Here is a 25,657-nt window from a genome sequence, read left to right as displayed (position 1 = left end):
TGACAGATTGACAGTCACCATACGCATACGGTCATACACATGCGGGGGATTTGATGATTTGCTCCATTTTACATGGGGTTTGATGATTTGCCTTTTGATTGTCTCAATAACAGTGGCCCCGGGCCCCACCTGGTAGCCTTTGGAAGGGAGGGGCATTATCGGGCAAAAGATCCAATTTTCCCACACACATGCACATACAAGAGCCACATTTTCCAAATCCCAGTCGTCAGAGCTCGCTCCCTTCTTCCCCCAAATCCCTCGCGCAGCCACACTCCCCTCCCTACTGACACATTTGAGCTTGAGCTAGGGTTTCTCACCACCGGCGGCGGGATGGGCATCCTCGAGCACAGCCAAAATTCCTCTCCGCGACGGCATGGGCATCAGGAAATGACCTCACTGCCTATCCCCGACGACCTCCTGCCTGAAATCTTCCTCCGCCTGCCCACCCCGTGCGACCTCATCCGAGCCTCCGCCGTCTGCGCCTCCTTCCGCCGCGTCGTCGTCGACCGCCCCTTCCTCCGGAGGTACCACAAGCTCCATTCCCCGCCCCTCATCGGCTTCCTCGATTTTCGCCGAGTCTTCCACCCGGCCGAACCGCCTCACCCCTCCGCGTCTGCAGCCAAAGCCGTCGCCCTCGCCGCTGACTTCACCTTGTCCTTCCTCCCTACCCCAGCCGGTGACTGGACCATTTCGGACATCTGCGGCGGTCTTGTCCTCCTCAAGAGGCGCGACTGTGCGGAGCTGGTGGTGTGCGACCCCTTGCACCGGCGGCACCTCCTGCTTCCCCCAATCCCTGAATTCGACGAGTGGGTTCATTCAGTGGACAAGCCACGCACGTTTGGGTGTCAGATCCTCCTGGTGGGCGGTGACGAGGAGGCTTCAGAGGAGGCATTTTTCAGAGTGATATATGTGGAATTCACCCTACATGAGGAAGCCGTCTTCGTCTTCTCTTCCAGCACCGGAGAATGGCGAGCTACTCCTTCGGCACCACGATCGCCTTACTCATGCTGGCTCCAGTATGCATATGGCTGCTTGTATGGGGTGACAGTTCTCACTCATAGACCTCCCACCCGCAGCCAGAGCCAGCTCTTCTCATGTGCGTATAGCCATTGTGGAGGCAGGGGAGGGCATCATTGGGATGTTTGTGCTACCAAATGAGACATCTCACCTCAGTTATTTCGTTAGGCGAAAAAAGGTGCAAGTTCCAGCCAGTGGAAGTTGAAGACAATCTCACTGGATTCTTCCCAGTACTCTTTCAAGGTGAGATCGACGGGGAGGAACTTGTTCCTACAACATTGCAGAAATCCATCACCTGATGCCGGCCTTTTCTCAATGGACATCAACACATTCCAGCTTGAGAGGGTGTTTGGTTCCAACTATAGCATGCTTTACCCTTGGGCATATAACAACTTTCCACTATCATTGTCGACTCCAGCAGTATCAAGTGGTAATCGTTCTGTTGCAACCTAGTTATTACATAAGTTATCACACATGTTGTCTGTTGCTTGATAGTTCATTACTGTGATCCGTAAATCCTTTTTACGGTTTAGTAGTTTTCACCTCTTCATTGTCGTCGCTAAGCTTATCAAGGTCAGGAACATAATTGTGGTTTGTTTGTTACTCTTTTGTAGTGGCAAAACTCTAAGGTGATCAGAGAAGTAAAAAAAAAGTTTGTGCTCAGTACAAGTAGCATTTTGGAGGCATCTTGAAATCGTAAGAAACACTAGATTACGATAATTATTTTTATATTTACGGACTACCTGATGCAGAAGGCGTACAAGTTAAAGGACACTGCTACCACACTTCACCTTTGGTGTGTTTCACCTTTTTCCAGTCAAAAGCGGGACTTATGTTATCCATTTATGTGGTAAAATTTCAATTCCTGCAACACAAAGCTACCATTGCTTTTTATGGCTCTTAAGTTCTTTTATGACTCATCTCTTTATTTGTACATCTCTGGCTATGTATTGCGAATGACAATGAGCTCATAAAGCGAGTGTTTGCTGTTATATATCTCAATTCCATTGAAGTGAATATATAGCTGCAGAATTGTGGCTAGAATCCTGAATGTTGATTCTCCAGTCTGCATGTATTGTCTGTTTTTTTGTTTTTGTCCCCGTACTTGATGCTTTCTTCCTGTACTCCTGAATATCAACAGTCTGAGTATGCATAATTTGGGCAGGTACTCAGCAAAATGATGAGAAGGAGATGCTGGAACAAGGTGCGGAGGCGCTGCAGGCTGAAGAGCCCATAGGTAGCCCCCATGCCGAGAGAACTGATGATGATGCGAATGCTGGAGGTCAGGCCGGTGTATCAAGGACTGGGGATGATGCTGATTGAGGTTATGCTGTGACGTACTGGATAGTTGACTACAGGTTGATCGCCAATAGGGTACTTGTGACTATGCATGTCCGTACTGTGGTCATCTAAAATTAACATGGAGTTTATTTTGTGTGGCTTGATCTGACAATGATCGGTGCGGTTGTCAGGTAAGGTAGCAAGAGCAGTAATAAACATTTGATTTCTGCACAATGAGTAGGTTAATTATGACTGTCAGAGATTGTGATCTTGATGTATGCCTTCCCCATGCGGCATGAATGGAACCAGTCAGGCACAAGGAAATCAAGGGAAGGAATCTGTTTGTGCTACTTGTTTGTTGTGCAGCTAAGTTGATATGATTATGCTGCTACTCCCTCTGTTCCTAAATATTTGTCTTTCTAGAGATTTCAACAAATGACTACATACAGAGCAAAATGAGTGAATCTACACTCTAAAATATGTCTATATACATCCGTATATAGTAACTCATTTGAAATCTCTAAAAAGACAAATATTTAGGAATGGAGGGAGTATTTTCTTACACTGCACTAGGAAATCAAGGGGAGGAATATAGTTCTCTTTGTGCTGTGTAACTCTGTTTTTCAAATGTACTGCCTCCGTAACAAAATAGGACATTTTTTGTATTTCAAATTGGACTGTAAAAACGTCTTATATTTTGGAACGGATGTAGTATCTGTTTGAGCCAAAGTCACTCGGAGGCCCAACTTATTTTGCAATCCATCTTCTCGGGAAGGAGGATGACAAGAACATCGGTTAGATACATGGGCTACTGTTACTGTGGATGAAAGAGTTGGTATTTATTATGAGTCTGTCCAAGATTCATCTAGATGTGACATAGTTATCTATTACTTTGGCATATGAAAACTAATAAACTTGTTATTACAGTAAATATACACATAACTGTTCTGAAAAATCATAAAGCTAAAAAATATCTACTACTTTGGCAGATGAAAACTCAACTACAAACTAATACTACCGGTATGATGAAAACTCAACTACAAACTAATACTACCGGTATGAGGCGTGTCAGCCCAAGCAAAAGCATCATAATTTTACAAACTACATATTATGTATCTGAAGCTTGCATATCTATATATACACAAAACTGTTTGAAAATCCATAACACAAGCAAATGAATAACCAATGCATTGATATTCAGGGTTTAATAGTGAATTATGTACAAATAAGAGTAAAATAGCAGGTCACTTTAAATTATATTATTATTCATACTCCAAAAGATATAAGTGAAGTTCCTGGAGCATTCTACAATTAATATAGACCGGCTAATATCCAAGCTCAAAATGTATAAGTGAAGTTCCTGGAGCACTCTACAATTAATATAGACCGGCTAATATCCAAGCTCAAAATGTATAAGTGAAGCGTACGAAGCATTCTATAAAACCATACTCAAACAATTTTAAGTGAAGCACAAAGAGCAATTCTATAAGATCATACTTAAAAGATATAAGTGAAGCACATGAAGTATTCTATAAATCAATGAAGAGCTATCTCATACTAGCATGATTCTTAAAGAAAAATACAAACACAAAGGACACAAATCATGTGAACAAAACAAAAATCGAGGTATACCGATATTTGTTGAAGAAGAAAGATGGGATGCCAACCGGGGCATCCCCAAGCTTAGATGCCGGAGTATCCTTTGAAATATTTACTTGGGGTGCCTTGGGTCATGGCCGCCAATGGGGACGAGAAGGTCATGGCGAACTGGTTTCCCATGGCACTCAAGAACGGTGCCCGCACCTGGCTCCTAAACCTGGCTCTCGGCATGATTTCCTCCTGGGACGAGATGCGCACTCGCTTCATCGCCAACTTCCAGGGCACTCGTGGCCGGCCCCCGGCCATGAGCGACCTGCGCCGCATCAAGCAGCAGCCAGGAGAGACCCTGCAAAAGTACATCCAGCGCTTCAACAACGCTCGCCTAAAGACCCCCAGGGTGACTGAGGAGGCCATCATCTCATCCTTCTCTGACGGTGTGCGTGACATCAAGATGAAAGAGGAGCTAGCAATCCACGAAGACCTGTGCACATCCCTGGAGCTGTTCAACTTGGCGACCAAGTGCGCCAGGGCTAAGGAAGGGCGTCTCTCCCTCCTCAAGCTTCCGGCTGCCGATCCAGAAGAGAAGAAGCCCAAGGTCAAGGACGTGAAGCGCAAGGGGGCTGTTGTGCTTGCAGCAGAACAAGACACCAAGCGAGGCAGGGATCAGCCCGAGTCATCCAAGGGCAGCCGGTACTGTGTGTACCATGACCTCCACACCCACAGCACCAACGAATGCCAAGAGCTCAGGACTGTGCGAGATGTGTGTGCCGGCCGACGCCCCAAGCGCAACGACCGGGGCTATGGCCGAGGAGGAGGAAGAGGTGGAGGACAATGGGAAGACCGTGGCCCTCGTCAAGGGTGGCGTGACCGACCTCGCGAGGACCGCTGGCAGGACCAGCCTCGCGAGGGAGGTTGGCGGGATCAGCCTCGCGAGGATTGCCCACAAGGCAACGCAGGCCTCCCTCCTCTGCCACCTCAGCCAAGGAGAAATGAAGACCATCATCAAGACGAAGGGGCTGGGGGCTTCCAGGAGCCGCGCGCAATCGCTTGCATCTTGGGCGGCGCACAGACCCCGGCCTCTCAGCGCATCTTCAAGCAGTTTGCTCGCGAGGTGAATGCAGTCCTCCCCAAGCTTGAGGCCACGCACCCTCTCAGGTGGTCAGTGTGCGCTATCACATTCAGCTCTGCAGATCAGCTCAAGTGCGCAGCCACGGCCGGAGTCCTCCCCATGCTTTGCTCCCCAATCATCAGCAATGTGCAGGTCACCAGGACCCTCATCGATGGCGGAGCAGGACTCAACATCCTGTCCGTCGAGACATTCAACAATCTCCAAGTGCCATACAATCAGCTTCAACCAACCAAGCCTTTCTCAGGAGTCACTGATGGTTCCACAGTTCCGATAGGGCAAGTCCGCCTTCCTGTCACCTTTGGGCAGCGCGGCAACTACCGCACCGAGCTCATCAACTTCGACATCGCCCACATTCACCTGCCATACAATGCCATCCTCGGGTACCCGGCCCTGGCCAAGTTCATGGCAGTGACCCATCACGGCTACAATGTCCTCAAGATGCCAGGAAGCGGTGGAGCCATCACAGTGCCTTGTGAGGAGAGGGATGCAGTGTGTTCCCTTGAGCGAGCTTTCCAAGCCGCATCAATCGAAGACCCAGTTCATAGGAGTGGAAGACTTCCCGAGGCAGCCCCTAAGAAAAAGAAGACATCGCCTGGTCTGAACCCTCGGGATCCGTGCCCGTCCAAGGGGCGCCTCCTTCTGTCGTATAGGAAGGTGCGCCCGGCGCCCTCCTTGGGCAAGGCTCGGGGGCTCTCCCCTGGAGGGCCATCGACTTTGCCAAGATCACGAGGGAGGCGCTTGGGCACCACTTGGAGGCGTGCTTCAAAGCACATTTCCCTCAGGAAGGAACAAGGCAAGGAGGGCCAAACCCTCGGGAGTTCATCAGCGAGATCATTCAGGAGCTGCAGGAGTCAAGAATCATGAGTGGCAGCCGCCGCTTACCCGCCGTAGCTCCCCATCCAGGCGAGGATGGTGGGCTGCGCGTCTGCATCAACGTACCAGGGCTCAACCGAGCCGCCTCTCAGGAGCGCTTCTGGCCCTCACGTGTGGGACGCTGCGAAGGTCCACCCCACAGCTATGTTCGCATGCCTTTCGGCCTGCCGAACACGGCTACTGCGCGTCAGCGCCTCATGAGGAGCATTCTGGAGACTCAGGAGGTCATGCATTTCGCGGTCCTAGCAGAGATGGAGGAATCCCTTGAAGAGCCAGCGGCGCCTCCGGAGCCCCCCGAGGCTCCTAGGCCTGGGCGCTCGTGAGGATCAGTTTCCGCAGCACAAGTCGTCAGCTACTTCAGCATCCCTTCATCTTCAACATCATCAGGTGACATCCTTCGAGTTTCCTTTTCAGCTGGGAGCGCCCCTAGGGCTGCATCATTCCCAGGCCGCCTGGGTCCGTCCCTGCGGCATGTATCCCTTTTGCTTATGTCTTTAAGTTACTTTGCTGGGGGCGCCCCTCGGGCTGCATTATCCCCAAGCCGCTCGGGTCCGACCCAGCGGCATGTATCTCTCTCGCGTTTATTCAGGTCGTGCATTTGACCCGTCATGGTTATTACTTGATGCCTGTGGCGGCACCCTTCTTCCCTCATGCCAGCCGCTTGCACGTTAAAAGGGGGGTACCTGAGCATCGCGACTCATGGACTCTTACTGGCTCTCTAGCCCTCACCTCCTGGCCTTGTCCACGGCATCGCGACCTGGCATACCAGCGACGGCTGAGCTCGCTCGAGGGCCGGGACCTGAGGACGTAGAGAATCGTCATCTAACCAAACTTGTAGGAGCACATTACAAACAAAGGCCCAGAGCCAGGCGCAACCCGCCTTGAGGTAGGACCCCATGAGTCCCGCGCTGGCTCATGGGTGCCCAGATACACCTCGTCAAGCCCTACCGTGCCAGCCACGTGTGAGGGCGGGGCTGTACACGCCCGGGGGCTCCTCCTGGAGGGGAGCCCCCTCCCACGCACCAGTGGAAGCACCATGCTCCGTGCTGGCTGACGACACTGCCGAGGAGCGGCTATGCCCGTACACATACGGAAGCGCTATGCTCCCGCTGGTGATAAACAACTGAGGGTGGCCCCCAGCCGCATCAACCTCAGGGAGCCCAGAGCTCAGTGTCCGGCCCTATCATAATGCCTCCCCTCGGGAGTGCCGCGGGAGGGGGCTGGGCACGGGGGCTACGCCTGGGTCACGCCTAGGCACACGCCACCCAGCCAGGCCCCTCGGCCTAGTTCGTCGCGCGCCCCTCCCCGAGCGGAGCCAAGGTATGAAGGCCGTTTGAACGTCAAGGGGGACTCCTGAGCATCGCGACTCAGGAGCCTAACTGGTCACGTAGCCCCTCACCCCTTAGTTCTGAAAGGCTAATGGCGGTTGAGGTATGCGCGGGGTCGGGCCCTGCCGATGTAGAATGGTAGATCCACTTCTACACCTCCCTCCCTACTTGTTGTTTGCGCGTCAAGGGGGACTCCTGAGCATCGCGACTCAGGAGCCTAACTAGTCACATAGCCCCTCACTCCTTGATCCCGTCCTAGTTTCCGGTCGGGGCTAATGGCGGCTGAGGTATGCGCGGGGCCGGGCTCTGCCGATGTAGAACACAAGCAAGTAGGAAGGAAAAGCGAAAATCTCAAGGAATTCAAAAGAAAATATTACGGTCCATAGGTTGTTTTCACAACGCCTAACACAAGTTTAAACGCCTCCACGAGGCATGATGCATGTTGCAGGAACTGAAGCAGAACAGGAGCTGCGAAGGGGTCACTTTCCGACGGTGCCATCGGAGTTGCGCTGAGTGGCTTCACCTTGCGGAGCCCCAAGGTTGGCAGCGTCTTGCCCTGGCTTGGTGCTGAAGGCTCGGAACTTCGCCAGCAGGGCTTCTGCTCGACCCTTCACCGCCTCAGTGGCGGCAGCAGCAAGCTCGCCGCTCGCAGGCTCCAGCAGGCTGTCAAGATCGACGTTGGGGTCACGAAGATAGACGTGGGTGAAGACACGCGCAAGTGCTGCGGAAGAAAGGACACGCGCCTCGGCCTCAGCCATGGGGCCAAGGCCGATGGCGACATCTTCAAGTGCACGGACCAGGAAGGGAAGGAACTTGGCGGGGTCATCCTCGGCGCCGGCCAGCGGTCTTTCCAGGCCGCCATCATAAAGCGTCTTCAGCGAGGCGCGCGCCCTCTCCTCCAGCTTCGCGAAGGCCACACGGTCCTCGGCCAGGACCCTCGCCTTGCCATCCAGCTCAATCCTCCTCGCCTCCAACACCTGCTCCAGCATATCCAATCGGCCATGGCGTTCACCAAGCTCGGTGTCCCGGTCCTTGGCGGCAGCCTCACAAGTCTTCATCTCCTCCTCCTTCTCCTGGCGGACACGGACCTCCTTGGCGAGCTGGTTGCGCAGACATTGCAGCTCGCTCTCTAGCGCCTTGTAGCGGCCCCGGACATCCGCAACCTCACCCATGGCGGCGTCGCGAGCGGCCTTGGCTTGAAGGATGGCCTGCTTCTCCTCGTCGCAGGCCGTCGCGGCCCGGACCAGCGCCGCTCGAACTGAAGCATCAGAGCGGACCCAGCCAGAGGCCAGCTCCAGGCGCCCGGCCATTAGGCGAGGGTCGGCGCCCTGAAGATCTTCTCGCAGCCGGTCCAGCTCGGCAGCAGCACGATCCAAGACAATGGAAGGAGTTGGAGAAATGGCGGTTGGCGGAGTAGGAGGAGAAGACGGCAGCGTGAGCGCATCGCCATGTGTCGGGACCTTTTGAGCCCCGGCGGCTGCAGCAGTGGCAATAGGCAGGGACGCCTCGGGAGTCTCCTGGGCCACGAGGGCTGAGCCCACGCCAGCACCCGCCACTTTTCCTCGCGAGGATGACCGGGCGGGAAAGGCTCGGGCCTCGCCACCTCCTTCTCCCGCAGGTAGAAGCATTGCCCCGGGCGAAGCCTCGGGGGCCCCCTTCAGCCTTTTCACCGCAGGCACCGGCCTAGCCAAGGAATATGAACGTCAGGCCCCAGCAACAGGAGCAGGAAGCAAAGCGAAAATCAAGCACTTACTGGTCATCAATCATGGACTCAAGCAACCTCCGACCGAACTTGAAGCCCGAGAGCCGGCTGCTGGGATCAGCCTTAGGAGATTCGGCAGCAGGAGGCACGTCTGAGGAATTGAAGCTGGCTTCAAACCGCCTTGGAGCCGGAGCAGGCCCGCGGAGAACCAGCCCCGTCCTATCCTTCTTCGGGATCAGGGGCGAACTCTCCCCGCCTCGCTCGTCGCCATCCTCATCGTCGTCCGGCATCAAGCAGAGGGCGCGGGACCTGCGCTGGGGGAGGGACTTCCCCGACTCCCCATCGGTCGCTTCGGAGTCGGACCCCTCTTCCTCCCCCTCTTCTTCTTCCTCCCTGCCGGAGTCGCCGAAACATACGTTCACTGTTGCCAGGGCCGCCAGGTCCTCGGGAACCCCCGCGGGCACAGGCCCCTCCCCGTTGAAGGAGGGCATGGAATTCACCACCTGCTCCCAGTCATCCCAAAGGAACAGGGGAGCAGGAGCACCCTCCAGCCTCGCCACGTCTCCCCCAACCAAGGATTGGAGGAACGCGGCCAGATCTCCATCGGCCATGACTGTGGAGCTCGGGCGAAGGGCGACATCGGCTTCCCCGAGCCTCCACAAAGGGAGCGAATATTCCTGAAGCGGAGCCACCCGATGCTCTAGGAACTCCCTCAGGAGCGACGCCCCGGTCAGCTTCGCCGTCGCCATGCTGGCCGGCCACAGGTCCGCGTCCATCCTCGTCAGCACCGGCTCTGCGTGGGGGTCGACAGAGCTCCGCGCGAGACTAGGTGTCAACGGCCTCAGGCTGCCCTATAGGCAGCATCAGCCGAGGGTGGATGCTCCCAGCATCCACCATGACCCACTTACTTCGGAAGCCTTCGATCCTCTTCCCAGGCTTCGAGATGGCGTTGGAGCTGGAATACGCAACAAAGCGCGCGCACGCGGTGATGGGACCGCGAGAAACCCGAAGGTAGAAATCGTGGCGCAGCAAGGCCACCGAGGGCTTTACCCCAACATGAGCCTCGCAGTAATAGGCGAAAATCGCCAGAAGAAGAACAGAGTTGGGTGGAGATGTAGAGCTTGCGGGTTGTACTGGCGAAGAACAGAAAGAAATAACTCGGAAAAGGGAGGCACCAGACCGGCGGCGATGGCGCTCATGAAGAGCGGGTAGAAGGTGCTCCCCTTGTCCTCAGGCAGGGCGGAGCCAACCTTGAGCGCGGCCGCCCCCACAATGCCTTGCGCCGCCATCATCTGACGCGTTAAGGCGAAGTTCTTCTCCGATACGTTCGGAGGATCCAGGGCGGGCGAGTACCAGGCTCCGACCGGAGTCTGACGAGGCACCATGGCTTGCTAGGATGCGGGGTTGAAGCGGATCTGGGGGATTTCGGGAGCAAGAAGAAGGAGAGCGAGAAAGGGGATCTGGGACAAATGACTGGTGAAGGCAAAGAAGGTAAGCCTGTCCTGGGGCCGCCCTTTCGTTAGGTCATGCGGTTACCGAGGCATCATGGGGAAGCGGGGACGCCCACGTCCAATCAACCGCCACGCGGCGCCCAAGGCCGCAGGCTGTTGGGGCCCGTGGCGCTTCACACTTGCCCTTCGCTTCTCTGCTAAGCCAAGTCCAGGCGCGCCTTGGGCCTGGGGGCTACTGTCGGCGTTCTGGGAACAGGGGTACCCAGACTTACCTGCCTGCGGCCTGCGGCATGGCTCAAGGAGTGGCCCAGTACGGCCCATCTTCATCAACACATGCTCAAGACCCTCGCGAGGGGCCAAGCCTCGTGGGGCGGACGACAGGAAGCTTCCTCAGGCACAGCCTCGTCAGGCTGGCTCGCGAGGAGGCGGAGAGATCAAGGCCGGGTACCTCATGAGGTGCCCATGATGCAAGCCATGACGACCTGCGCAGAGTCCTTGTTTCCTTTTTGGTGCAAAGGGGGCAAGCACAGGCAAGGGTATCAAGCAAAGGCAACCATTTCGGTGCAACAAGACCAAGACCAGCAGAACGACAGGATGGAGGTCATCGTGGAGCCCAAGCCGGCGTCATCATCAGAGCCTTTGGCAGGCGAGGACCAACTTTAGTCAGGATAAGTGTACTAGATGTTCCCCTTTAAAATGGCCAATTGTTGGCGCCCTTCCCGCTCAATATTTGGGAAGAGGGCCGGGGCCTTGCTCTATAAATAAGGCTAGCCACCACAGTAGAAAGGGGATCGAACAGTCGAACCTTAGCCAGAACCACCCACACAAGAACATCCCTCGCGAGGCTGTTCTTCCTTTGTATTGTTCATCATCAGCCCCTGAGGCAATCCACCACGCCACAATGGTGGCCCGAACTAGTATAAACCTCGTGTCCCTTGTGTTGTTCTTCGTGTAGTTTAGATCCTTGCGAGGCGACGAGACGTGAGTTGGTAGAGGGAGTGATCTCCGTGTGCACCCCAGAGTTCGAACCTTAAGGGTCTGCCGGAACCCAAAATCCGACAGATACCACGATGTTGAGTGCCCATAACTGTTCCCGTGTAGTTGGTTAGTGCGTATAGGCCAGTGGCCAGACTCGGATCAAATACCAGGATCTCGTTAAGTGTGTTATTATGAAGTAACCGCGAACGACGACCAGGGCCAGGCCCACCTCTCGCCTAGGTGGTCTCAACCTGCCCTATCGCTCTGCCACAAAGTAACAGTCGGGGGCCATCGGGAACCCAGGCCCACCTCTACCGGGATGGAGCCACATGTCCTTCCACCCCCACATCGGAATCACTTGCGGGTACTCAACGAGCCGACCCGACTTTAGTCATCATCTGTATAGTATGTATATATGTATAGTATATACCCGTGATCACCTCCCGAGTGATCACCGCCCAATAGTATAGCAAGGCAGACTGACAAGAATGTAGGGCCAATGATGATAAACTAGCATCCTATACTAAGCATTTAGGATTGCGGGTAAGGTATCAATGACTGTAGCAACAATGCAAGCTATGCAACAGAATAGGATTAACCGAAAGCAGTAACATGCTACACTACTCTAATGCAAGCAGTAGAGAGAAGGAATAGGCGATATCTGGTGATCAGGGGGGGCTTGCCTGGTTGCTCTGGCAAGTAGGAGGGGTCGTCAACACCGTAGTCATACTCAGTAGCAGCGGCGTCGGTCTCGGTGTCTAACGAGAGAAGAGGGGGAAGAAACAATAAATATAATGCAAACATAAGCATGACGATGGAAGACATGACAATGCGCGGTGCGAGGTGTGCCCTAACGCGATAGGAGGTGGTACCGGCGAAGGGGGAAACATCCGGGAAAGTATCCCCGGTGTTTCGCGTTTTCGGACAGATGAACCGGACGGGGAAAGTTGCGAGTTCGATAGGTTAGGGATGTCTGGCAGACGAACGGGTTGCGTATCCGAATTCGTCTCGTCGTTCTGAGCAACTTTCATGTACAAAGTATTTTCATCCGAGCTACGGTTTATTTTCTATGATTTTCTAAATACTTAATCATTTTTTGATTTTAATTATTTATTTAAATCCAACATTATCCAGAACAGTGAACAATGACGTAGGCATGACATTAGAGTGATGTCAGCAGGTCAACTGGTTGGTTGACCAGTCAAACCAGACAGGTGGGTCCAGTGGGACCCACATGTCATTGTCATGGGCACTAATAGGGGGGTTAGACTAACTAAATGGGTTAATTAGTGGGTGGGGCCCAGTAGTCAGTGAGAGATTAGGGTTTTAATTAACTAATTTAATTAATTAGCAATTTATCTATTCAATTATTTCATTTATTGAGGTGGGGCCTATAGGTCAGTGAGACAAGGGTGGCCCAGTCAGCAGTTGACCGAGTCAATGATTCAACAGGGCCCACCCGTCGGTGACACGAGGGGGCCCATGCGTCAGGCCAGCTCAGCGACGGTCGGCGACTCGTCGAAATCACGCCGGCGAGCTCGTTCGCGATGGCGTGTCCTCGGGCATCATCGGAAAACGCCCACAGGGCACCATTTCGAACGCGGTCGGGCACGTTAGAACGGCAAGACGACGACGCGTCGGTTGGTGGTGGTCTTGCAGGCTGCGGTGGCCGGTGAAGGGTGCATCGATCTCATCGCCGGCGAGGTTCTCCGAGCGAGGTACGGGAATGGGGCTACGGGGCGCAAAGTGAGCTGCACGAGGTTCCTACGGTGCCTACTCGACGCGAGAAGTGGAACAGTGACACGCATGGGACCAAATGGTCACCGTGGCCACGCCGGCGATGAGCGCGTGCAGCATCGCGTTCGGGAGCTCGAGGAGATTTGGTCTAGGGCGAGGTAGCAAACAAACAGAGAGTCTAGGGAGGATCTACGAGGCGTGGTGAGTGCAACTGGCACGGGCCCGTGACCATTTGATCACCGGAGACTCGTCAGCGACGAGCTCCGCGGTGCTGCCTTCGGGTGCTACGGGGACAGCTAGCTAGGGCGCGCGAGAGAGAGAGGAGGCAGCGAGGGCTCACCGAGCGGCACACACGGTGGCCTGTGAAAGGTTTAGTAGCAGCAGAGGGGGCGTCGCCGGAGTTGGTGAAGAGAGGCGACGAAACTTGTCGGAGCAAAGGAGGAAGACGGCGGCATCGTGGGTGACGCAGGGCTCGATCCAGCCGTGTAGTCGAAGCAGAGGAGCGAGGCGGAGCTGTTGGACTCATCGGAGAGGTGAACGGGCGACGGTGGTCGCATCTACTGTGAGCGGCGGCGAGGAAGGCGCTCCGCCATGGCGGAGAGTGAGGAGCGGCGAGGTGGATCTGAGGGGAGGGGAGGCGCAGGAGCCGAGGGGGAGAGCGAGGGTGAGTGGGAGGCGAGATCAAGGAGGCGGGGCGTGGTGGCCTTATCCCATCCCGGCGTCCGTGCCGGCGAGGCGGTCCGGCGGGGACGCGCCCCTGTTCCTACCCGGGTCGGGGGAACATGGAAGAGGAGAGAGCGACCGGGGGAACGGGCTGGGTCGGGTGGATGGGCCAGGCGGGCCGGCCTGGCTGTGAGCTGGGCCGGTTTGGCTGTTGGCCAGCTGGGCCAGTTGGCTGGGGGGGTTTGGGGGGTTTCTTTTCTCCTTTTCTTTTTTCTTCTGCTTTTGTATTTTCTTTTCTTTTATTCCTTTCCCTTTTCTGTTTTATTTAATTTAGGGCATTTAGGTATTTTATAAAATTGTGTCTTCTACACCATAATTACCTATGCCATTTTTGGCACTGCCCGAACATTTTAGTTTCATTGTTTGAAATTTTTTGTTGTTTTCCTGGTTTTTAATTTGAATTTTGAATCGGTTTTTTGAACTAACCCGAGATTAACTACAGTGACAGAGGTAACGTGGCATCATTAATGGGGGTTTACTGTAGCCTAATTATCCGGGCATCACAACCTATTTCAGCTCTAGGTATCATACTGTGGTTTACAAGTGACGTTCAGACCAGGTAACTAATAGTTGTTCCTTCATTGGTTTTTCCCTAATACGAGCCCGTTCAATTCCTTCTCTAAGATAGTGCATCCAGGTTTTGAGTGGTTGGAGTATGTGCCTTGAAGATTTTATCGTTTCTGACAGACCAGATGCTCCAGCATCCAACAATTATAATGTCCATGGCAATTTGTGGAGGTAGAGTTGCAAAGGTAAGACTAATTTCATCATACTGGGAAGTTCCTCTGCGTTTGCTGGGGATGATTTGGTGCTAACATTCAGCAGCAAAGTTGCAATCCCAGAATAGGTGTAAGACTGTTTCCTCCAACTTCTCATTACAGAGAGCACATGTCTAAACTGGGAGGTGCATCGATTTTCTGTGAAGCAGATTTCTGGTGTTGATACAGTCTTGCGTCAGTAGCCATAAAAAGATTTTATGCCTGAGTAGTGCAACACTTTTCCAGATCCATCTAAAGATGACATGAGCGTTGCTAGGTCCCAACAATGCCTTGTACATTTTTGTAGAAGAGTATTCTGTTGAATTCCATTGGTATCTCCATACATGTTTGTTGTACTACATGGTGTGTTCTTGCAAAGTGTCCTTAAGTAGGAATTGTTGGTGTGCATGGATGGATAGTGGTATGTGGAAGAGGCTTTCCAGGTTGTCCAGAGCCAGAACGTGTTGGAGTGAGCATTAAGTATCATTGGTGAAGGAGTAAAGCTCTGGGTATGTTGTGTTGAGGCAGTGGTTGTTCCAGTTATCAGACCAAAAGTGGATGGTATTACCAACACCTGGCCGGCATATAGCATGAGTCTTGTACTTGTGAAGTAGTTTGATCACATCCACTAGAAGGAGGCCACATCTCTATCATTTGGTGGGTTGCTTGAGTAATTGGTCTCCCAAATGATTTGAACCCATGGAATGTCTTCCTTGTTAAGGAATTTGTGTAAGTATTTCATCAGGAGTGCCTGATTATGAGTGAAGACGTCTAGAACACCAAGTCCACCATGTTCTTTTGGGCAACAGACTTTCTCCCATGCAATCAGAGGCATGCATTTTTCTATCTGAGCCATATTTTCTCCATAGACAGTGCTTGAAAAGTATATTAATTTGGTGAACCACTGATTTAGGCAGAGATAAGAATATAGGCAGGCTAGAGAAGACTGATTTCAGCAGTATCAGTTTGTCTCCCCTGGATAGCATGGTGGCACAACCACTAAGTCTGTTTGTGATTCTCTTAAGTAGGGGAGAGTAGTCCTGAACTCTAGGTCTACTAATGCAGAGAGGTAGACCTAGATAGTTCAGAGGGAGGTGTCCAATATTACATCCCAGAAGGGTGGAGAAATTCTGCATAATGTTGTGTGGGGTTTTGATGGAAACCATGGTAGATTTAGCATAATTGACATTGAGGCCAGTGTAAGTAGCAAAGTGTTGGGGAACGTAGCATGCAATTTCAAAAAAATTCCTATGTTCATGCAAGATCTATCTAGGAGATGCATAGCAAGAAGAGGGGGAGAGTGTGTCTATGTACACTTGTAGACCAAAAGCAAAAGCATTTGACAACGCGGTTGATGTAGTCAAACTTCTTCTGGCTCCGACCGATCAAGTACCGAACGTACGACACCTCCAAGTTCTGCACAAGGTCACCTCGATGACGTCCCTTGTCCTCTTGATCCAGCAAAGGTGTCGAGGAAGTAGATGATTTCCATCAGCACGACGACATGGTGACAGTGATGGTGATGTGATCCGCATAGGGCTTCGCCTAAGCACCACAAGAATACGACCGGGGTGTAAACTGTGGAGGGGGGCGCCGCACACGGCTAACAGTTGATGTTGTGTGTTGTAGGCGCCCCCCTCCCCACATATATATAGGTTGGAGGGGAGGAGAGGCAGCCAAGGGGGCACCCCAAGTAGGAGGAATCCTACTTGGGGTCCTCTCCCAATTCGGCCAACCCCACTCTCCTATTCCTATTAGGAGTAGGAAGGGAAGAGGGGGAAGGGGGAATCCTATTCCCTTTTTCCTTTCCTCCTTTGCCTTTCCTTCTCTAATTTGGCCAGCCCATATGGGGGGCACACCAGCCCTTTTGTGGCTGGTGTGTTTCCCCTCTTGGCCCATAAGGCCCATATCTTTTGTCGGGGGTGCCCGAAACCCCTTCCGGTGACCCAATAAGTACCCGGTGCTTCCCAAAACACTTCCGGTGTCCGAATACCATCGTCATATATATCAATCTTTACCTATCGACCATTTCAGGACTCCTTGTCATGTTCGTGATCTCATCCGGGACTCCAAACAACATTCGGTCACCAAATCACATAACTCATATAATACAATATCATCATCGAACGTTAAGCGTGCGGACCCTATGGGTTCGAGAACTATGTAGACATGACCGAGACACCCCTCCGGTCAATAACCAATAGCGGAACCTAGATGCTCATATTGGCTCCCACATCATGACCGAGACACCCCTCCGGTCAATAACCAATAGCGGAACCTAGATGCTCATATTGGCTCCCACATATTCTACGGAGATCTTTATCGGTTGAACCGTTATGACAACATATGTTATTCCCTTTTTCCATCGGTATGTTACTTGCCCGAGATTCGATCATCGGTATCTGCATACCTAGTTCAATCTCGTTACCGGCAAGTATCTTTAGTCATTCCATAATGCATCATCCTGCAACTAACTCATTAGTCACTTTGCTTGCAAGGCTTCTTATGATGTGCATTACCGAGAGGGCCCAAAGATACCTCTCCGATACTTGGAGTGACAAATCCTAGTCTCGACCTATGCCAACCCAACAAACACCTTCAGAGATACCTGTAGAGCAGCTTTATAATCACCCAATTACGTTTTGACATTTGATAGCACACAAGGCATTTCTCCGGTATCCGAGAGTTGCATATTCTCGTAGACGAAGGAATTGAAGGAAATATGCCCTAGAGGCAATAATAAAGCTATTATTTATTTCCTTATATCAGGATAAATGTTTATTATTCATGCTAGAATTGTATTAACCGGAAACATAATACATGTGTGAATACATAGACAAACAGAGTGTCACTAGTATGCCTCTACTTGACTAGCTCATTAATCAAAGATGGTTATGTTTCCTAACCATAGACATGTGTTGTCATTTGATTAATGGGATCACATCATTAGGAGAATGATGTGATTGACATGACCCATTCCGTTAGCCTAGCACTTGATCGTTTAGTATATTGCTATTGCTTTCTTCATGACTTATACATGTTCCTGTAACTATGAGATTATGCAACTCCCGTTTGCCGGAGGAACACTTTGGGTGCTACCAAACGTCACAACGTAACTGGGTGATTATAAAGGAGTACTACATGTGTCTCCAAAGGTACATGTTGTGTTGGCGTATTTCGAGATTAGGTTTTTTCACTCCGATTGTCGGAGAGGTATCTCTGGGCCCTCTCGGTAATGCACATCACTATAAGCCTGGCAAGCAATGTAACTAATGCGTTAGTTATGGAATGACGCATTACGTAACGAGTAAAGAGACTTGCCAGTAACGATATTGAACTAGGTATTGGATACCGACGATCGAATCTCGGCCAAGTAACATACCGATGACAAAGGGAACAACGTATGTTGTTATGCGGTTTTACCGATAAAGATCTTCGTAGAATATGTGGGAGCCAATATGAGCATCTAGGTTCCGCTATTGGTTATTGACCGAGGATAGTTCTAGGTCATGTCTACATTGTTCTCGAACCCGTAGGGTTCGCACGCTTAAGGTTTCGATGACAGTTATATTATGAGTTTATGAGTTTTGATGTACCGAAGGAGTTCGGAGTCCCGAATGAGATCGGGGACATGACAAGGAGTCTCGAAATGGTCGAGACGTAAAGATCGATATATTGGACGACTATATTCGGAGTTCGGAAAGGTTCCGAGTGATTCGGGTATTTTTCGGAGTACGGGAGAGTTACGGGAATTCGCCGAGGAGTATATGGGCCTTATTGGGCCATACGGGAATAGAGGAGAGAGGCCAAAAGGAAGGAGGCCTGCGCCCCCCCCCCCCCTCTAGTCCGAATTGGACAAGGGGGCCGGCCCCCTTTTCCTTCTCCCTCTCCTCCTCTTTTCTTCTCCAACAAGGAAAGGAGGAGTCCTACTCCCGGTGGGAGTAGGACTCCCCCCTTGGTGCGCCTCCTCCATAGGCCGGCCGCCTCCCCCCTTGCTCCTATATATATGGGGGCAGGGGGGCACCCCAAAGACACAACAACAATTGATCTTTGAGATCTATTAGCCGTGTGCGGTGCCCCCCTCCATCATAGTCCTCCTCAATAATATTGTAGCGGTGCTTAGGCGAAGCCCTGCGACGGTAGAACATCAAGATCGTCACCACGCCGTCGTGCTGACGGAACTCATCCCCGACACTTTGCTGGATCGGAGTCCGGGGATTGTCATCGAGCTGAACGTGTGCTGAACTCGGAGGTGTCGTACATTCGGTACTTGGATCTGTCGGATCATGAAGACATACGACTACATCAACCGCGTTGTCATAACGCTTACGCTTACGGTCTACGAGGGTACGTGGACAACACTCTCCCCTCTCGTTGCTATGCCATCACCATGATCTTGCGTGTGCGTAGGAATTTTTTTGAAATTACTATGTTCCCCAATAGTGGTATCCGAGCCTAGGTTTTATGCGTTGATGTTATATGCACGAGTAGAACACAAGTGAGTTGTGGGCGATACAAGTCATACTGCTTACCAGCATGTCATACTTTGGTTCGGCGGTATTGTTGGATGAAGCGGCCCGGACCGACATTACACGTACGCTTACGCGAGACTGGTTTTACCGCCGTGCTTTGCACACAGGTGACTAGCGGGTGTCTGTTTCTCCAACTTTAGTTGAACCGAGTGTGGCTATGTCCGGTCCTTGCGAAGGTTAAAACAACACTAACTTGACGAACTATCGTTGTGGTTTTGATGCGTAGGTAAGAACGGTTCTTTCTCAGCCCGTAGCAGCCACGTAAAATTTGCAACAACAAAGTAGAGGACGTCTAACTTGTTTTTGCAGGGCATGTTGTGATGTGATATGGTCAAGACGTGATGAGATATAAGTTGTTGCATGAGATGATCATGTTTTGTTGAAGTTATCGGCAACTGGCAGAAGCCCGATGGTTGTCTCTTTGTTGCATAAGATGCAAGTGCCAAATAATTGCTTTACTTTATCGCTATGCGATAGCAATAGCTGCAAGAGCAATAGTTGGCGAGACGACCATGTGACAACACATTGATATAGATCAAGATGATGAAGATCATGGTGTCGTGCCGGTAACGATAGAGATCATGACAGTACTTTGGAGATGGAGATCAAAGGCGCAAGATGATCATGGCCATATCATGTCACATATTTTGATTGCATATGATGTTTATCTGTTATACATCTTATTCTTTTTTGTTTGACGGTAGCATTATAAGATGATCTCTCACTAATTATCAAGAAGTGTTCTCCCTGAGTATGCACCGTTGCGAAAGTTCTTTGTGCTGAGACGCCACATGATGATCGGGTGTGATAGGCTCTACGTTCAAATACAACGGGTGCAAAACAATTGCACACGCGGAATACTCAGGTTAAACTTGACGAGCCTAGCATATAACAGATATGGCCTCGGAACACGAAGACCGAAAGGTCGAGCGTGAATCATATAGTAGATATGATCAACATATTGATGTTCACCGTTGAAACTACTCCATCTCACGTGACGATCGGACATGGTGTAGTTGATATGGATCACGTAATCACTTAGAGGATTAGAGGGATGTCTATCTAAGTGGGAGTTCTTAAGTAATATGATTAATTGGACTTAAATTTATCATGAACTTAGTCCTGGTAGTATTTTTCAAATTATGTTGTAGATCAATAGCTTGCGTTGTTGCTTTCATATGTTTATTTTGATATGTTCCTAGAGAAAATTGTGTTGAAAGATGTTAGTAGCAATGATGCGGATTGGATCCGTGATCTGAGGTTTATCCTCATTGCTGCACAGAAGAATTATGTCCTTAATGCACCGCTAGGTGACAGACCTATTGCAGGAGCAGATGCAGACGTTATGAACGTTTGGCTAGCTCAATATGATGACTACTTGATAGTTTAGTGCACCATGCTTAACGGCTTAGAATCGGGACTTCAAAGATGTTTTGAACGTCATGGACCATATGAGATGTTCCAGGAATTGAAGTTAACATTTCAAGCAAATACCCGAGTTGAGAGATATGAAATCTCCAACAAGTTCTATAGCTAAAAGATGGAGGAGAATCGCTCAACTAGTGAGCATGTGCTCAGATTGTCTGGGTACTACAATCGCTTGAATCAAGTGGGAGTTAATCTTCCAGATAAAATAGTGATTGACAGAATTCTCTATTCACCATCACCAAGTTAGTAGAACTTCATGATGAACTATAATATGCAAGGGATGACGAAAGTGATTCCCGAGCTCTTCGTGATGTTGAAATCGACGAAGGTAGAAATCAAGAAAGAGCATCAAGTGTTGATGATTGACAAAGATCACTAGTTTCAAGAAAAGGGCAAAGGGAAAGAAAGGGAACCTTCAAGTAGAATGGCAAACAAGTTGTCACTCCCGTGAAGAAGACCAAAGCTAGACCAAAGCCTGAAACCGAGTGCTTACACTGCAAAAGAAATGGTCACTGGAAGCGGAAATGCCCTGAATATTTGGTGGATAAGAAGGATGGCAAAGTGAACAAGGGTATATTTGATATACAGGTTATTGATGTATGCCTTACTAGTGTTTATAGTAGTCCCTGAGTATTTGATACTTGTTCGGTTGCTAATATTAGTAACTCGAAACAGGAGTTACAGAATAAACAGAGACTAGTTGAGGGTGAAGTGACGATGAGTGTTGGAAGTAGTTCCAAGATTGATATGATCATCATCGCACACTCCCTATACTTTCGGGATTAGTGTTAAACCTAAATAAATGTTATTTGGCGTTTGCGTTGAGCATGAATATGATTTGATCATGTTTATTGCGATACAGTTATTCATTTAAAATTAGAGAATAAATTGTTATTCTGTTTACATGAAAAAGACCTTCGATGGTCATACACCCAATGAACATAGTTTGTTGGATCTCGATCGTAGTGATACACATATTCATAATATTGATGCCAAAAGATGAAAAGTTAATAATGATAGTGCAACTTATTTGTGGCACTGCCGTTTTGGTCATATTGGTGTAAAGCGCATGAAGAAACTCCATAAAGATGGATTTTCGGAATCACTTGGTTATGAATCATTTGATGCTTGCGAATCGTGCCTTTTGGGCAAGATGACTAAAACTCCGTTCTCCGAAACAATGGAACAAGCTACTAACTTATTGGAAATAATACATACCGATGTATGCAATCCAATGAGTGTTGATGCTCGTGGCAAGTATCGTTATTTTCTGACCTTCACAAGATGATTTGAGCAGATATGGGTATATCTACTTGATGAAACATAAGTCTGAAATAGTTGAAAGGTTCAAAGAATTTTAGAGTGAAGTGGAAAAATCATTGTAACAAGAAAATAAAGTTTCTGCGATCTGATCGCAGAGACGAATATTTGAGTTACGAGTTTGATCTTCAATTAAAACAATGTGGAATAGTTTCACAGCTCACGCCACCTGGAACATCATAATGTAATGGTGTGTCCGAACGTCGTAATCGTACTTTACTAGATATGGTGCGATCTATGATGTCTCTTATCGGTTTACCACTATCGTTTTGGGGTTATGCATTAGAGACAGCTGCATTCACATTTAAATAGGGCACCATCTAAATCCGTTGAGACGACACCGTATGAACTATGGTTTAGCAGTAAACCTAAGCTGTCGTTTCTTAAAGTTTGGAGTTGCGATGTTTATATGAAAAAGGTTTTCAACCTGATAAGCTCGAACCCAAATCGGAGAAGTGCATCTTCATAGAATACCCAAAGGAAACTGTTGGGTACACCTTCTATCATATATCCAAAGGCAAAACATTCGTTGCTAAGAATGGATCCTTTCTAGAGAAGGAGTTTCTCTCGAAAGAAGTGAGTGGGAGGAAAATAGAACTTGATAAGGTAATTGTACCTTCTCCCTTATTGGAAAGTAGTTCATCACAGAAATCAGTTCCAGTGATTCCTACACCAATTAGTGAGGAAATTAATGATGATGATCATGAAACTTTAGATCAAGTTGCTACCAAACCTCGTAGGTCTTCCAGAGTAAGATCTGCACCAGAGTGGTACAGTAATCCTATTCTAGAAGTCATGTTACTAGACCATGATAAACCTACGAACTATGAGGAAGCGATGATGAGCCCAGATTCGGCGAAATGGTTTGAGGCCATGAAATCTGAGATGGGATCCATATATGAGAACAAAGTGTGGACTTTGATTGACTTGCTCAATGATCAGCAAGCCATATTAAATAAATGGATCTTCAAGAGGAAGACGGACACTGATAGTAGTGTTACTATCTACTAAGCTCGACTTGTCGCAAAAAGGTTTTTGACAAAGTTCAAGGTGTTGAATACAATGAGATTTTCTCACTTGTATCGATGCTTAAAAGTCTGTCCGAATCATGTTAGCAATTTCCGCATTTTATGATTATGAAATATGGCAGATGGATGTCAAAACTGCATTCCTGAACGGGTTTCTGGAAGAAGAGTTGTATATGATGCAGCCAGAAGGTTTTGTCGATCCAAAGGGAGCTAACAAAGTGTGCAAGCTCCAGCGATCCATTTATGGACTGGTGCAAGCCTCTCGGAGTTGGAATAAACGCTTTGATAGTGTGATCAAAGCATTTGGTTTTGTATAGACTTTTGGAGAAGCCTATATTTACAAGAAAGTGAGTGGGAGCACTACAGCATTTCTGATAAGTATATGTGAATGACATATTGTTGATCAGATATAATGTAGAATTATTCTGCAAAGCATAAAGGAGTGTTTGAAAGGAGTTTTTCAAAGAAAGACCTCGGCAAAGCTACTTACATATTGAGCATCAAGATCTATTGAGATAGATCAAGACGCTTGATAAGATTTTCAATGAGTACATACCTTGACAAGATTTTGAAGTAGTTCAAAATGGAACAGTCAAAGAAAGAGTTCTTGCCTGTGTTGCAAAGGTATGAAATTGAGTAAGACTCAAATCCCGACCACAGCAGAAAATAGAAAGAGAATGAAAGTCATTCACTATGCCTTAGTCATAGGTTCTATAAAGTATGCTATGTTGTGAACCAGACCTATTGTATACCTTGCTCTGTGTTTGGCAAAGGAATACAATTTTGATCTAATAGTAGATCACTGGACAGCGGTCAATAATATCCTTAGTAAGGACTAAGGAGATGTTTCTCAATTATGGAGGTGATAAAAGAGTTCGTTGTAAAGAGTTACATCGATACAAATTTTTACACTAATCCAGATGACTCTAAATCTCAATCTGGATACATATTGAAAGTGGGAGCAATAAGCTAGAGTAGCTCCGGGCAGAGCATTGTAGACATAGAATATTTGCAAAATACATACGGCTCTGAATGTGACAGACCCGTTGACTAAACTTCTCTCACAAGCAAAACATGATCATACCTTCGTACTCTTTGGGTGTTAATCACATAGCGATGTGAACTAGATTATTGACTCTAGTAAAACCCTTTGGGTGTTGATCACATGACGATGTGAACTATTGGTATTAATCACATACAGATGTGAATATTGGTGTTAAATCACATGGTGATGTGAACTAGATTATTGACTCTAGTGCAAGTGGGAGACTGAAGGAAATATGCCCTAGAGGCAATAATAGAGTTATTATTTATTTCCTTATATCATGATAAATGTTTATTATTCATGCTAGAATTGTATTAACCGGAAACATAATACATGTGTGAATACATAGACAAACAGAGTGTCACTAGTATGCCTCTACTTGACTAGCTCATTAATCAAAGATGGTTATGTTTCCTAACCATAGACATGTGTTGTCATTTGATTAATGGGATCACATCATTAGGAGAATGATGTGATTGACATGACCCATTTCGTTAGCCTAGCACTTGATCGTTTAGTATATTGCTATTGCTTTCTTCATGACTTATACATGTTCCTGTAACTATGAGATTATGCAACTCCCGTTTGCCGGAGGAACACTTTGGGTGCTACCAAACGTCACAACTTAACTGGGTGATTATAAAGGAGTACTACAGGTGTCTCCAAAGGTACATGTTGGGTTGGCGTATTTCGAGATTAGGTTTTGTCACTCCGATTGTCGGAGAGGTATCTCTGGGCCCTCTCAGTAATGCACATCACTATAAGCCTTGCAAGCAGTGTAACTAATGAGTTAGTTACGGAATGATGCATTACATAACGAGTAAAGAGACTTGCCAGTAACGATATTGAACTAGGTATTGGATACCGACGATCGAATCTCGGGCAAGTAACATACCGATGACAAAGGGAACAACATATGTTGTTATGCGGTTTGACCGATAAAGATCTTCGTAGAATATGTGGGAGCCAATATGAGCATCTAGGTTCCGCTATTGGTTATTGACCGAGAATAGTTCTAGGTCATGTCTACATTGTTCTCGAACCCGTAGGGTCCGCACGCTTAAGGTTTTGATGACAGTTATATTATGAGTTTATGAGTTTTGATGTACCGAAGGAGTTCGGAGTCCCGGATGAGATCGGAGACATGATGAGGAGTCTCGAAATGGTCGAGACGTAAAGATCGATATATTGGACAACTATATTCGGAGTTCGGAAAGGTTCCGAGTGATTCGGGTATTTTTCGGAGTACGGGAGAGTTACGAGAATTCGCCGAGGAGTATATGGGCCTTATTGGGCCATACGGGAATAGAGGAGAGAGGCCAAAAGGAAGGAGGCCTACCCCCCCCCCCCTCTAGTTCTAATTGGACAAGGGGGCCGGCCCCCTTTTCCTTCTCCCTCTCCCCCTCTTTTCTTCGCCAACAAGGAAAGGAGGAGTCCTACTCCCGGTGGGAGTAGGACTCCCCCCTTGGTGCGCCTCCTCCATCGGCCGGCCGCCTCCCCCCTTGCTCCTATATATATGGGGGCAGGGGGGCACCCCAAAGACACAACAACAATTGATCTTTGAGATATATTAGCCGTGTGCGGTGCCCCCCTCCACCATAGTCCTCCTCGATAATATTGTAGCGGTGCTTAGGCGAAGCCCTGCGACGGTAGAACATCAAGATCGTCACCACGCCGTCGTGCTGACGGAACTCATCCCCGACACTTTGCTGGATCGGAGTCCGGGGA

At 49.3% G+C, this 25,657-nt stretch overlaps 1 protein-coding gene across 8 annotated transcripts; it reads left to right on the top strand.

Annotated features, from left to right (window-relative positions):
- The first annotated feature begins 207 nt into the window (after positions 1-207).
- Positions 208-2,648, top strand: LOC123132654 (uncharacterized). Of its 8 annotated transcripts, none has more exons than XM_044552533.1 (3): positions 209-1,447; positions 1,770-1,867; positions 2,183-2,648. In XM_044552533.1, the coding sequence occupies exon 1, from the start codon at positions 331-333 to the stop codon at positions 1,156-1,158; it is 828 nt and encodes a 275-aa protein (XP_044408468.1). In that variant the 5' UTR covers positions 209-330; the 3' UTR covers positions 1,159-1,447; positions 1,770-1,867; positions 2,183-2,648. The 8 variants fall into 8 exon arrangements, with proteins under 8 accessions (XP_044408469.1, XP_044408468.1, XP_044408467.1 ...); XM_044552532.1 differs by adding an exon at positions 1,632-1,646 and having other exon boundaries at positions 1,770-2,648; XM_044552531.1 differs by having other exon boundaries at positions 209-1,646.
- Positions 2,649-25,657: the final 23,009 nt, after the last annotated feature.

This window comes from Triticum aestivum, chromosome 1B (genome assembly GCF_018294505.1).
Source record: "Triticum aestivum cultivar Chinese Spring chromosome 1B, IWGSC CS RefSeq v2.1, whole genome shotgun sequence".
Taxonomy (NCBI): Eukaryota; Viridiplantae; Streptophyta; class Magnoliopsida; order Poales; family Poaceae; genus Triticum; species Triticum aestivum.
This window is presented reverse-complemented; position numbering and strand designations above follow the sequence as displayed.

Coding starts and splice junctions, on each gene's coding strand:
- LOC123132654 (XM_044552534.1), top strand. CDS start 331: ATGGGCATCCTCGAGCACAGCCAAAATTCCTCTCCGCGACGGCATGGG.